The sequence below is a fragment of the Polypterus senegalus genome, chromosome 4 (genome assembly GCF_016835505.1).
Source record: "Polypterus senegalus isolate Bchr_013 chromosome 4, ASM1683550v1, whole genome shotgun sequence".
Taxonomy (NCBI): domain Eukaryota; kingdom Metazoa; phylum Chordata; class Cladistia; order Polypteriformes; family Polypteridae; genus Polypterus; species Polypterus senegalus.
The window spans coordinates 24,470,696-24,484,970 of NC_053157.1; the positions used below are offsets into that span (position 1 = coordinate 24,470,696).

The window sequence follows — 14,275 nt, forward strand, 5'->3', positions numbered from 1 at the left end:
ACAACCTAAGAAGTTAGTTGGTACCTTTTGTGTTTGGTGAATGTGAGAGGAGATCTAATAACAGGATAAAACAGACTCCCTAATGAACAATCTATTATAATGATTCATGCTACACTATTGGCAACCTGCAGTATGCTGTCAGTCTCAATGGAAGAGTCCTAGCCACCTACAACAGTACATTGAGTAAAGACCTTCAAATTCTATTTACCATTAAAAAGAATGAAATTACATTGCAAAGAACAGTTTAGAGATTCTTAATATTCTGTCAGGCAATGTATTGATGTTGTTCTAAATTAGTCAAATATGCTGAACCATTGCTAACCTTTTAGATATATTTTAGTATCACTGAGTGCTTACTTCATTTTGAATACTTTCCTTTTTCTGCGGTGGGCTGGTGCCCTGCCTGGGGTTTGTTTCCTGCCTTGTGCCCTGTGTTGGCTGGGATTGGCTCCAGCAGACCCCCATGACCCTGTAGTTAGGATATAGCGGGCTGGATAATGGATGGATGGATACTTTTCTTTTGCTACTTTATCATTTGGAATATACTGTAATTCTTGTATGCAGTACATTGAGTTGCATTCAGTTTAGGTGCTATGTACATAAATGTATTGTTATTCTTACTATTAGACAAATAGATAGATAGATAGATAGATAGATAGATAGATAGATAGATAGATAGATAGATAGATAGATAGATAGATAGATAGATAGATAGATACTTTATCATCCTCTTTAATAAAACCCTTGTGTGCGTCCAGTGTCCGTGTGTATGTGTCTTCTGGTGAAGTGCGCATGCGCGGGGCCACACGTCACGTGTTCAGTCTCTTCCTGTGCATTTCCTGACAGACAGACAGACAGACAGACACGCAGGCCCGCCCAAGAGACAGGCACGCATGCACACATACACGCGCGCGTGCACGCACAGGCAGGCAGGCCCATGCGAGAGACGGACAGACACGCGTGCACGCAGGCAGGCAGGCAGGCTCACGCAAGAGACAAACAGACACGCACACACACACACACGCGTGCGCGCGGGCAGGCAGGCCGGCCCACGCGAGAGACGGACAGACACGCGACGCACGCACGCACGCACGCACGCACGCACGCACGCACACTCAGGCAGGCCCACGCGAGAGATGGACAGACACGCACAGAACAGAGAGACACACACACACACAGGCAGGCCCGCATGGGGACAGACACGCACGCACGCACACACACACTCAGGCCCGCGACAGAGACAGACAGACACACACACAGGCGCACGCGTGCATTGTTGCAATGTTACTTTTCTTGGTTGTTTATTAGATTACGGATTTTTCAAATGTTCATTTTTTTCCCTGTGCTTAAAACTCATTAAAAAAGGTGTTTTTAGCGAGCGGGTTGTACAGCGATAGCGCGAACTGTTGCAGTGTTAGTTTTCTCTGTTGTTCAAAGTTTTCTCAGTGTTATTCAATGTTTTTACATTTAGTTTACTATTACACTGTGCATTCAATGGTATAATTAACTATATTTGTGCTTAAAATCTTAAAAAAATATATATATTTACATACAGTTCATACGGTCTGGAACAGATTAATTGTATTTACATACGATCCTATGGGGGAAATTACTTTGGTTCCACTGTATTACTGTCATACAAAATTACAGGCATTTTACGGAAACAGAAACCAGTATTACTGAGAGAAAATTAAAGGCGCACAATACAATGAGGCATATTACAGCCACATACAAGGTCCCTTGCCATTTAATATTGACTGTTCATAGAAATGTTTATGCACTACTGTTCTAGAGCCAATTATTGTAACGGGCTTAATGTCTAGTTATTAATATCTGATCAGAATTGGTCAAAATGTAGTATTAAAAGTCTTGCTCATATGTAATCTGCTCATTATAATTTAGTCCTTAAAATAATCATACCAATAAAGCAAAATTAAACTCCTTAAAAGGAAACCTTTGACTTTTAAATTCCCTTTTCAAAGAGTGATTTCATATCTGATCTGTGGCTTGTGGTTGCTCTGAAGGTCTGTTAAATAAACCTGAGAAGAAACTCAGCAGGACTCCAGAGCAGAGCCATGACTGGACCAAACTATAGCCTGGTTTTCGCTGTTTGCCTGGCACTGTCTGGTAAGCTTTTGATTGGTGAGGTAAAAACAAAAAATCATGAATTTTATTTTTATTCAAATATGTAAATTTGATTGTTCTTGAGGCAATGTTTTGTATTTCAAGCTTCAGACTTGAAATTTGGCACACAGATACTTCCTAGCAAGAGCAGCAGTAGAAGAGGTGATAGTAATAGCAGTTGTATTGTCAAGTGTAACTTTCAGCATTGCTCTCCCTGGGCAATACAGTGTGATCTGTCAACACGAACAGTGCCACGCGGGTTCTAAAGGTCAGCATGCTTTTGAAACAAATTAGGGTTCATTCTCAACTATTACATTTATCTTTTTTTTTTTAAAAAAATGCATTTCTCTAGGTACTTTTGTCATAGCCCTAAGCCGTATTATTTCCATAGTTTTTTTTATTATAATTTGGGATTCTTTGCACCACAGGGAATAATTTTGAATTTTGTATACATGCGTTTATAATGCATTTTCTAATACTAACAATTACATACGAAATGCATCAAGTTAAAGGGTAATAAAGTTTACTAATATATATTTTATAATTACTGTTTCCCTGTCTACCTTTCCAGTTTCTCACCTGCGACAACACTGGGTAACTCAACTAGTACAGTACATAATAATATTGCACTCGCAGAGTAGAAAAATAAGATCAAAAATTCTGCAAGAGCAGTGAGCTAACTCCTTTGGAAGAATCATTGATATCCAGGGTGATCTCAACAGTACTTTTTTCACTGTGTTCACTTCTTATAACATGAGATTATACTTAGAATGTGAGGTTAGATGCAGTTTTATTTATGTTTATTGAGGATTCATATGCAGTATTTACATAATTTTTTATTTATCATTATTTGATTCTGATTTAAGATTCATTTCTGATTCTTCATTACACTACACTGACACTCAGGCATGCTGATGTCATCTCTGCAAATGAATGAGAAGCAGCCAAGAGTGTTTGTACCTGTATACTGTGGTGTCAGAGTTAGTTAAAAAATACATTTTGGTGCTAAAAACGTACTCTTTTGGTTGTCGCTAGGGTGTTTTGCTTTTTTTCCTGCACAGGAGCAAAAGCAGCTGAGTATTTGGAGAAAAATTTGAAAGAGTTACTTGTTAGTTGTACTTGTATTAGCTACTTGTATTGAAACTAGCATCATCGAGGCAGGGCAGTAAGCAGCAGTAGTGGACACCAGCTTCTGTGTAAGTAAATAACTGGTGTCATAGCAAAGAATAGTTATTAGTAAAAACAACAGCGATTCCTTAGTGGGGAAAAAAAAGAAAAGCAGTGGCTGACTTCAAAGTGGGAAAGAGAAAGGCTCAACAGTAGTACATAGGCAATCTGCCAGCATTAAGATGCCAGTTAGGCACAAGTGGCAGGAGCAGATAAGACTGTAGGAATGTTTCTCTAGATTGAAAAGATTTTAGTGGTTATGACAGTAGAGCAGGTAAAGTGGGTAACAGCATAAGAGTTCATTAATATGATGGAGTACATATGGTGCGAGTGGAGAACTGTTAAGTAAGGAATAAGAGGAGTGCAAGTTAGGAGAGCAGACAAAGAAAAGTAAAGTTTACCTCAGCAAGCAGTTGAGGGGAAGAAAATTACAGAAGCTTAAGGGGCCAGAAGGTGTATAATAACTGTAGCAGTTCTTTAATCTATAATTTCTTTGGTTTACATTTTTTAATAAATTAAAAAACTAAAGGCAGTTTTAGTAATCCTAACTCAAATTTAATAATGAGATCAGTGCAGTGCAAGTCCTGTTGGATGTTGGACTTTCTAGGGAATGTCTTCTATGAGGGATACATCTGCAGAAGGTACCAACTGAACCAGCACCTCAAGCTCAGGGTTGCTGAACTGGTGGAGGAGTTGGCTGGCCTGCATTGTAGTAGAGAACTGGCGGACCTGGCCCAGGTGTCCCATAGAGAGATAGTGTGCACCCCTAAGGTGGCACGGGATGAAATTCCATACCAGACAAGTAATGATAGTTGGGTAACGGTCACAAGGTAAAGGGTGCACACTGTCGGGGGCATCAACCACAGAATCAGAAGTGTCAAAGCGTTTTCAGGTCCTTACTGAGCTGGACGGTGTCTCTGAAGAATCTAACGTGGTAGGCAGGCATAAAGAGCCCCAGTGGGCCACCTCAAAACCAGTTTCCCAGAATGAGAGAGGTAATGAGAATTGGGGATTTAATCATTGGGGGATTGAAACACATGTTTGCTGCAGAATCAGAGAGTCTTGCACAGTGTGTGGCTTTCTGGGTGAAAAGGTCAGAGACCTCCCTAGAAGGTTCTTGGCCAGAGTAAGGGTAGATCCAGTGGTCATTGTCCATGTTGGAACAAATGACATACACAAGGGTAGTCTGTCAGTTCTGCAATCCAAATTTAAAGAGTTAAGCAACAGGCTGAGGAGCAGAACTGACAAGGTACTCTTCTCTGAAGTTCTGCCTGTGCCACATGCAAGTCCAGGAAAGACTGAGGAGATTAGAAGGCTTAATGTGTGGCTCAGATCTTGGTGTAGAGTAGAAAGATATAGGCTTATTGGTCTTTGGGACTTCTTACTGCAATGGGTTACATCTGAATCAGAGGGGCACCAAGGTGTTGGGGAGGCTATGAGTAGGTTAGTCAAAGATTGTTCAAATGAGAGTATAGGCAGTTTAGAACGGGCCAGGTTTAGAACTGTACATAAAGGAACAAACAATAGTGTAAAAATAAAAATTCATAGCAATGTAAATTCAAATCCAATCTTTAGATACAAGAGTAAAAGGAGTAACAATTTAAAAATAACTTGCCTTAATGCTAGAAGTATCAAAAATAAAACAAGAGGATTGGTGTTGTTTGTAGAGGGGCATAATTATGATATTTTAGCAATAATGGAAACCTGGCTAAATAACAATGATGGAGATGAGTATAACATAGAGGGATACACATTTTTAGGAAGGATGGACAGAATAGAAAGTGAGGTGGGGTTGCTGTTTATGTCAAACAGAGTTTAAATGTAAGTCCTCTTCAGTTGGACAATGATCTCAATTTTAGTGAGGACATGTGACTTGGACTGGAAAGCATTAGGGAAAGAGGCCAAATTTTAAGAGTCTATTATAGACCACACAATGCAGATAGCAACTTCAATGCACATCTTTTTGATAATATTAAAAGGCAAGTTTGCAGGGGGATATTATAGTCATGGGGGACTTGAACTACCTGAATATCAGCAGAGATTACCTTGTAAATAGCAGAGCACAAGAGCAGGAGTTTTTAGATGTAATCAGTGACTGTTTTTTAACACAGTATGTTAAAGCACCAGCACGGGGTGAAGCTTGTCTGGATTTAATATTTTGTAATAATCAGGATAGAATTACGGATGCACAGGTAACTGAATAACTAAAGGGTCATGTGATCATAAAATAATAAAATTCTCAGTGTTTTGGAAGAGTGTGAATGCTGAGGTTGAAACTGTTAATTTTAACTTTGGTAGGGCAAATTTTGACCAGATGTGGCAAAGTCTAAAGAGGATAGATAGACTGGGATAAGCTTTTAAGTGTGGAGACAGTTGAGGAGCAGTGGAACAGGTTTACAGTAAAAGCATTTTACATATAATGCAAGACAGGGACATAACTAAATTTGGAATTAGTAGGAAATGTAAAACACTCCACAATGGGTTATTAAAGAGTTGAAAAGAAACTGCAAAGGTAAAAAAAACAGCTGCATAAGGCATATAATATTAATAACTCCAGTGTGAAAATCAAAAATACACTTCATGAGAAGGATTTAAAAGTCATAGTGGACTCGATATTATCAACTGCCAGACCGTGTTCAGAAGCCATCAAGAAGGCTAACAGAATGTCATATAGGTTATATAGTGGAGTACAAGTCACAGGAGGTTATCCTCAAGCTTTATAACACACTGGTTAGACCTCATCTGGAGTACTGGGTGCAATTTTGGTCTCCGGGCTATGAAAAGGACATAGCAGCACTAGAAAAGGTCCAGAGAAGAGCAACTAGGCTGATTCCAGGGCTACAGAGGATGAATTATGAAAAAAGATTAAAAGAGCTGAGCTTTTACAGTTTAAGCAAAAGAAGATTAAGAGGTGACATGATTGAAGAGTTTAAAATTATGAAGGGAATTAGTACAGTGGATCGAGACTATTATTTTAAAATGAGTTCCTCAAGAACATGGGGACACAGTTGGAAACTTCTCTTTACACAGAGAACCATAGACACAAGAATAAACTACCAAGTAGTGTGGTAGACAGCAAGACCTCAGGGACTTTTAATACTAGACTTGATGTTAATTTAAAAGAATTAAGTGAAAAGAAATGGAGAGCTTTGTTGGGTTGAATTACCTGTTTTTTCTCATCTAAATTGCCTAATGTTCTAATTGCTTTTCCATCAGTCCTGAAATTTTTCTGTTATGCTGAGCTCCTGAAGAAAGGACATGCTACAGCATTCACAAATTCCTCTTTTGTTAATCAATAGTCATATTCTATTAACGTCTTTCAACAGTTTATGTACTGTATTTTCTCCGTAAATAACATGAACTCTCTGATATTTTATGTGCAGTTATATTTATGCTACAAACGTAAGGAGAATAGTGTTTCAGAGATACATCATCTATGTCCACCAGTGAGGTCCTTTAAAACTCCTCTCATTTCGGGCCACATTCTTTTTAATTGTACTCCATTTCATTTCTGCAGAATCATCACATGTTCTCAGCTTCATTGTGATTTTGTTACACACTTTTGTCCTGAATGTTATAACATTTCTGTTACATTGTCTTCATTGTATTTTACTCCTTTCCACATTTTATTTCTTGTTTCTTCACTGCAGTGCTAGCACCATTTTCTTTTGCCACTAACTCACCTATGATAAGATAATTTGGAATTGACACCAAAGTTTGAAAAACAAATAATGGGAATAAATTCTGAACTTTTTAGAATATTGTAGTACTTTATCCTGTGGAACTCCTTCTAACCTTTTGGATGTTTCATTTTCTCTGACTGATTACATTAAATCTCTTTCTTTGTTCTGTAGAAGGGTAGGAAGAGTGGGGTGTCTGATCTGAGTAAGATTTAGTATTGCTTTGTAATATATACATTGTAACAAAATCTAATAAAACAGTAATGTATAAAAATGTCTTTCATAATTCACATTAAACAAAATGCCTTTCATTGGCCATTGTTTTCATGTTCTCATCCAATATCACAGGCACAGGTGCAATTGGATACAAGATCGTGGATGGAAATGAGACTGCAGCCCATAGCAGACCGTACATGGTCTTCTTGAGAGTACAAAAAGTAAATAAAACTTCCAGGTGCGGAGGGTTCCTCATTCATCAGAATATTGTTGTGACGGCTGCCCACTGCGATGGACTGTAAGTTTTCAGGCAACCTCAGTCTTTGTTGAGTGAATAATGTAAGGGGTAGGGAGCAGTTGTCCTGAAGAAGAAAATAAACATAAAATGAATAAAAATATACTACATAATTACTCTAAAACAACAAAAAAAAACTGCCCTCTAAAACTATGACTCCCTTGCATGAAGGAACACATGGCCCAAGGCATTCTCTCTCTATCCTTCCATTTTAGTGGAATCCCAACCTGAAAATGGATCCATCATCCATCTCGGCTTGGAAGCCAGCTCATCTCTCCCTTCTATTAAACCAGAGATAGGGGTCTTGTTGTGAAGGAAAGGCTGGAAGAGCAACCCCAGACTGATTAATGTCAGGCAGTAAGAACGCTACAGGGATTGTTTTTGATTTCTTTGGTTATCTGAGCCAGAAATGATTGGTAGATGATGATGGTGCTAAACCGATCTTAGATGAAGAATCTTTTTAATGCATCCTGCTTTTCAATAAAAGCCAGGTTTTCAATCAAGTTTAATCAAATGAAAATTACCTTTTTACAAACTATTCCACTAAAAAAATAAAATAATTGTAGTGCCTTTGTACTTGAATTGGTGAGTGTAATCCCAGTTTCAAACAGATGAAACATAATGTAGCAGACTTTGTTTGTTTAAATATTGTAGAATGTTTTTTGCAGGACAATTCAGTCTTTTTTTTTTTTTGTTTTAAATATTGTTGCCTAAGAGGCAAAAGAATTCTGAGACAATGTTAATTTCCAGATATAAAATAATGGACCTCAGGACATCATCTTCTGCTCGGCAACACTTGCAAAAAAAAAAAAAAAAACATTTTCCTGAAAGTGCAAAATTTTGATAGCAAAAATCTAATGTCATGCAGTTTCAAATGATTTTTGTTATCTTGACTTTGGAAATACCTAACTTATAAAACATAGCCCTGAGACCTACAATAAATATGTTTGCACTTCTCTGGTATTTTTCTAACACCCAATGTCTGGAAGTACAAAGGGACAGTCTCACTGTGGCTCCCAAGACATGTCATTTGCACTTTTTAGCATAAAGCCGCTGAATGTGTGTAAATGGACAGTGCTGCAGTGTCACTCATAGGCACATAAATAATATTCAAAATGTAGGCTTTTTAATGGCTGAAATGTACACACAAACTACTAAGGAATCTATCGACTGTGCTGTGCTCAACTGAAGATGACAGAAAGGCAGAAACAGACTGACTCTTTCTGCAATGACCACTTTATCTTTCCCCCTTAAATCCAATCTTTCACTGGCTATTCTTGCTCCTTTTCACCAGTGAATTCTTATGTACTCTTCTGCCTTGTATGACTATGACAAACTCGTGACATCGCTCCCACTTATACCACTGTTTGTGGATGATTCAGATTCATTGGTTATGTCAGACTCTGGAGAATGTAAATTGCTCTTAAAGACAAAAAGTCATCTTCATGTTCACATTCCATTTCCCAGCTATATGAAATGGGGCTTCACTGTCAGATAACACAGATGGAGCTACAATAGTTTCTGATATGGATAATTTGTGACATACTGTGGGCATTTTAAATTTGACTGGAAATCCACCCTGTGGGTTGCAACCAAACCTTTTGAGTAGTTCAGCAGAACACGGACAGGAACATACATTAAAAACATATACATTTAGAATACTTGTTTCATGCCTTGAGGGGGTCATGATGGCAAGATGCCTTTCACCAATCCCATTCCAGCTTGATGAAACTCTGCACACCAAAATGACCAAGGAGGACCATCCTCACCTTCCCCACTTGATAAAACGATTGAGTCCCCATGTCCTGAAATAACTAAGGGGGACCATCGCATACTCACCCCCCTGCAATACTGGGAAATACCACACCACATTAAACAACTTGGTGTCTACATGCTACACTGATAAAAGTATGATCAACTCTTTGTTAACTAGCTAAGTCACTTCAGGGGTGACTGAGCAGCCTGTGGAGGTCTTAATCCAGGCTGGAATTGAACTTTCATATTAATCTCTTTATTCAATTTAATGTCATATTCTCAAAATTTAATGCCATATTCTCAATATGTATGTTGGTATCAATGCTGGACCGCACTTTGATCTCTGACCTGAAATGTCTTCTTTATGGAAAGCCTATAAGCTGAAATGTGTTCCCAAAACCAAAGTTATGTGTGTTTTGCAGCACAAAGTTGTTGCAATTCTGGTGTATTGTTCTGAGCCTTCTAACTTTAACTGTAAGTGAGTTGAGAATAATGATGATTGGATAATAATTACTTAGAAAGGGATAAATATTGTATAAGTAGGTATTTGTTCCCTTATGTAAAGAAAATTCCTGGTGCCCAACTGGGGTTATTCCCTGCTCCTTTGCCAGTGCTGCTGGAATGGCTTCGAGTTCCCTTTAACCTTTAATTTGAATTAAGCATGTTCAAAAATGTAAAGAGTACACTTTTAATTTTGTTTTTCTAATTTTCTGCAGGAGAATCAAAGCATATGTTGGGATTCACTCACCCTCTAAAGATGCAAGACCAAATCAAGGAATACTTGTGCAGGACAAATTTTATCCCAATCCAAATTACACTCTCCCAAGTCGTGAAAATGATATCCTGCTACTGAGGGTGAGAATCGCTGTAACTGTAATGTTCAACTAGGTAGAAATTTCAGTTGAAATGCAAGCAGAACGAGAAAACACTGACTACGATTTTCATCACATCTGTACTTCTCACACATTGGTACCAGCCCTGAATTTTGGTATTGCAAATGTGCACTAGAACAGGTCACCATAAGCATTTGTCTATGGAAATCTGGAACTAAGAGTTGAGTCATGTAGTTGATGTGGAAATGCTGGGGGCTGGAGGAGGTACTGGGACTGAGGTGCATGCAGAAAGTGTGTTTGATTGGCTGTGGCAGTAGCAAAGACCAGCACTGCACTGTTTGGTAGGCCTGCAGTTAAAGTGTCCTCTCCAAAGGTAAATTTGAAATAGCAAACTAATTCACAAATAAAGCAGAATTTTTCTTCTTAAAGACAGCGATTCTGCAAATTCACTAATTTGTACAGTATGCTTTATTCAAGATATTTTCAACAAAAGGTCAGCTGTCTAGACAAACGTTCCTTGAAGTATAAATTTGCTAAATTTTAACAAAATTGATTTACTGTGAGTGGGTCATACCTATTAAATTATCCATACGTGCACTCCAGAGCATACATCATAATCTCAAGTTTTAGAATTTTTAGATCAACAATGAGAGGTCGAGGTTTTAGTTCCAGGGTTTCCAAAACTGTGGAATGATCTGCTGCTTGTATGAGAGATGCCCCATTAGTCTCAGTTTTTAAATCCTGAATCATGACTTTATTGTAGTAGTTGGTATTTAAATGCTTTTTGCATCTCTGTTTGTTGGCAGTCATTATTATGGCAAGCTAGAGCATTATTTAGAGATATCATAAAATGTATATGATATTTTAAAGTAATGCTAATTCTTTTATGGATATCTTCAAATTCAATTAACATGCTTTGATGAACTGGATTTGAAGGTATCTTTAATCATTTAACAATACTGTTAAAACATTCACAGATACCTTTAAATACAAGTACTTTCAAAACATTTAAAGATATCTAAATATAATTTTAAGATATCAATAAATGCAGATTCACTTTTTCTATTGTGTCATACCTTAATTTTAATGTTAACTTAAGTTAAAAATATTTTATGCTAGCTTGTTTGAAACTTTCTCAGTGTGTTTTAATTTATACTGTATGATTTAATTATTTGTCATTACGTTATGTAACATACTGTAGCTAGAAACTTGTTCAAGTGTATTCAATAAAGTTTGTTAAAGAACAGAAATTGAACTGAATTTCCTAAACCAACAAACCCAATGGCTAAATACTCTCGTGTAATTAGTTCAGTTTCTAGGGTTTTATAATACAATACAATTAATAATACAATTTATTTTTGTATAGCCCAAAATCACACAAGAAGTGCCGCAATGAGCTTTAACACACCCTGGCTCTTGACAGCCCCCCAGCCTTAATCTCTCTTAAGAAGACAAGAAAAAAACTCCCAAAAAAATCTTGTAGGGAAAAAATAGATAGATAGATAGATAGATAGATAGATAGATAGATAGATAGATAGATAGATAGATAGATAGATAGATAGATACTTTATTAATCCTAAGGGGAAATTCACAAAAATGGAAGAAACTTTGGGAAAGGCAATTCAAAGAGAGACCCCTTTCCAGGTAGGCTTGGTGTGCAGTGTGTGTCAAAAAAAATGGGTCAATACAGCACAATACATAGAACAGAACATAAATAATCCTTAATACAATGCAATAGTGCAATAGAAATATTACAAGTACAGAGCAGAATTCAACAGTAGATGATATCACATAATAAGATTTGGATTTGGATTCAGTTTTATGCCTCTTTGTTTTCTTTCTTGAATGGATTCTTGGTGTTCACTGATTTTACTCCAAACTCTTTATTACTAAGTGTTGTGCTTTCTTTTTATAATTCAGTTATAACAATGGTGAAGATCACTTTTTTAACTGATTGAATCTCTCTGATGCAGTAGGACCACTTCATCCAACATGACTAATGGTCTAATTGTATCCTGTTTTTATTTTTTCCACACAGCTGAGTCAGGATGTGACACTTAGTGCCAATGTGCAGTTAATCCAGTATGCGAGCCGTGCAACTGTTTTGGCACCTGGAACTCACTGCTCTGTGGCAGGTTGGGGCAGAACATCTAAGGATCCAGCATCAAAAAGTGACGTGCTGAGAGAAGTGCAAGTAGATATTTTGAACAGAACTAAATGTGCAGGAAAAATTCTAACCAACAAAATGATCTGTGCAAGAGGCACTGGTGTAAAGGGAACCTGCCGAGTAAGTGTGTGACTCAAAAATTCTGAAAAGCTGTCCTTGACTCTTTAAAGCTAACCAAACTGTGCAGAGAAATTGTGCAAAGGAAAATTAGTTTCAGAAAACTAACAAAGTGTATCTGGCAGCTCACCATCCACATGAGAACAGAGATACCGTATCTTTATGCCTAGAAGAATTTTTCCTCAAGAAAAATTGTCTATGGTAGTTTATATGACAGTAAAGGCGCAAAAAAAGCAATCACCTTCCTCCTCTGCTCTAATTTTAATCTTCTCCAGATTGTTTGCTGCTGCATCTTATTATGCCAAGTACAGCTTATCAGTACTTTTTTGTACAGAAAAATTTTGTGTAGAAAAAGATTAAATTGTATCAGAAGTGTTCATGCAGAGTTTCAGGTGATGTCTTTGATCAGACAACTGTAGAATATAATATGCAATATTGGAAGATAATACAGTAGACATATATTTCATTAAGGCACAGCAGGTTAATCTGAAAAAATGAGGAAAGATGTAATTATATATTTTTGAGTATAAAAAGTTATTGTGAGATGGATTTACATCAGATGTAGTTAGTTTTTCTGTCTTATAGCAATTGTTATTAAAAAAATGATCTAGCTAGCTCTACCTTGAGGTCTTGAGTAGATTAAATAAATGGTTAAAAATACTCTGTTTAAACAGCCACTTTCAACTGTTAATCTTTCATTTTATTTTACTGCAGGGTGACTCTGGTGGTCCACTGGTATGTAAAGTTGGCAATGTGGACACAGCAGTTGGGGTCGTGTCTTTTTCCAAACCTGGTAATTGTGATGATCCCAATCGCTGTAATGTTTACACCAAGGTGTCCGAGTACCAGACCTGGATTGACGATGTTTTGAATGGGATCCCACCCTAATTTATGAAAACTTCTGTGCCTCAGAGATTCGGTTTCCTGGGATTATTGCATTTAAAGTGTTATTTTAAGCTTAGCTAAACAGACAAGCAGAAATCAGTTTTCAAACTTCAGCTATAAACACAGCAGCACACAGCAGTAAAACGTTTCACTAACTCTTGAGTTAATATCTTGATGGGCCTGGCATTTATTCTATCCACAAAGTAATTCATCCCACATAGTCCCATGGCTAGTTTGAACATTTTTTGATGCTTACAAATTAATTTGTCCCACACATTTTTATTTTGCGTGGATTCTAGTCACTGCAAAAAGGATTTGTATTTGCAGACCTTAGTGTTTATAATAGAAGAAGTGCAACAATAGGTTGGAAATGGTGCATGAATAGTGTCAAGAGAAACAGCTATAAAACAATCCATTAAGCTAATTGCAGCATCATTTCTGTTTATGCCTTAACAAATCTGTTAATCCACAGCCTCATCTGGCACTGTGAGTTCTACTTTCAAACATGAAGGGGTTAATATGATAGTAGGAGTCTGAAGCTTTTGTACTTTTCTGCTTCTTATTGCTTGAATAAAACCTTATTTGAAAGCAACTGTTTTATTTCTTTAAGCTGCGCACTATATGTGTTTCAAAAAGCAGAATATACATTATTATTAAATGAGAGAGATTCTAGCTTATTATGAATTGCAGGGTGCAGGCTACTTGGAGAAGCCACAACCACAGCACACATTTTAAATAGCAGTAATGCTTTTGTTGTGCCTGTGCAGGTGTCAGGTGGTGTAGCACTTAGTTTGCCTCACAATGCAGTAGTGGCGTTGCTTTTAAAAGCACTTCTTTGAATTCAGCACACCCCTGGAAAACCCCTATCTGTGCCGAACACACTCTGTTTTTTCCTTTTTTCCTTCAGAATTGCATAATTCTTCATGGCATTGATTCAACAAGGTGCTGGAAGCATTCTTCAGGAATTCTGGTCCATATTGACATGATAGCATCACACAGTTGCTGTAGATTTGTTGGCTACGTCCATAATGCTAAT

General features: G+C 37.4%; 1 protein-coding gene across 1 annotated transcript; it reads left to right on the plus strand.

Moving 5' to 3' along the window:
• The first annotated feature begins 2,056 nt into the window (after positions 1-2,056).
• Positions 2,057-13,831, plus strand: LOC120528558 (mast cell protease 1A-like). Its single transcript, XM_039752737.1, has 5 exons — positions 2,057-2,127; positions 7,320-7,485; positions 9,954-10,092; positions 12,109-12,357; positions 13,069-13,831. Exons 1-5 carry the CDS (start codon positions 2,076-2,078, stop codon positions 13,240-13,242), a joined length of 780 nt encoding a protein of 259 aa, XP_039608671.1. The 5' UTR covers positions 2,057-2,075; the 3' UTR covers positions 13,243-13,831.
• The last annotated feature ends 444 nt before the right edge of the window (positions 13,832-14,275 follow it).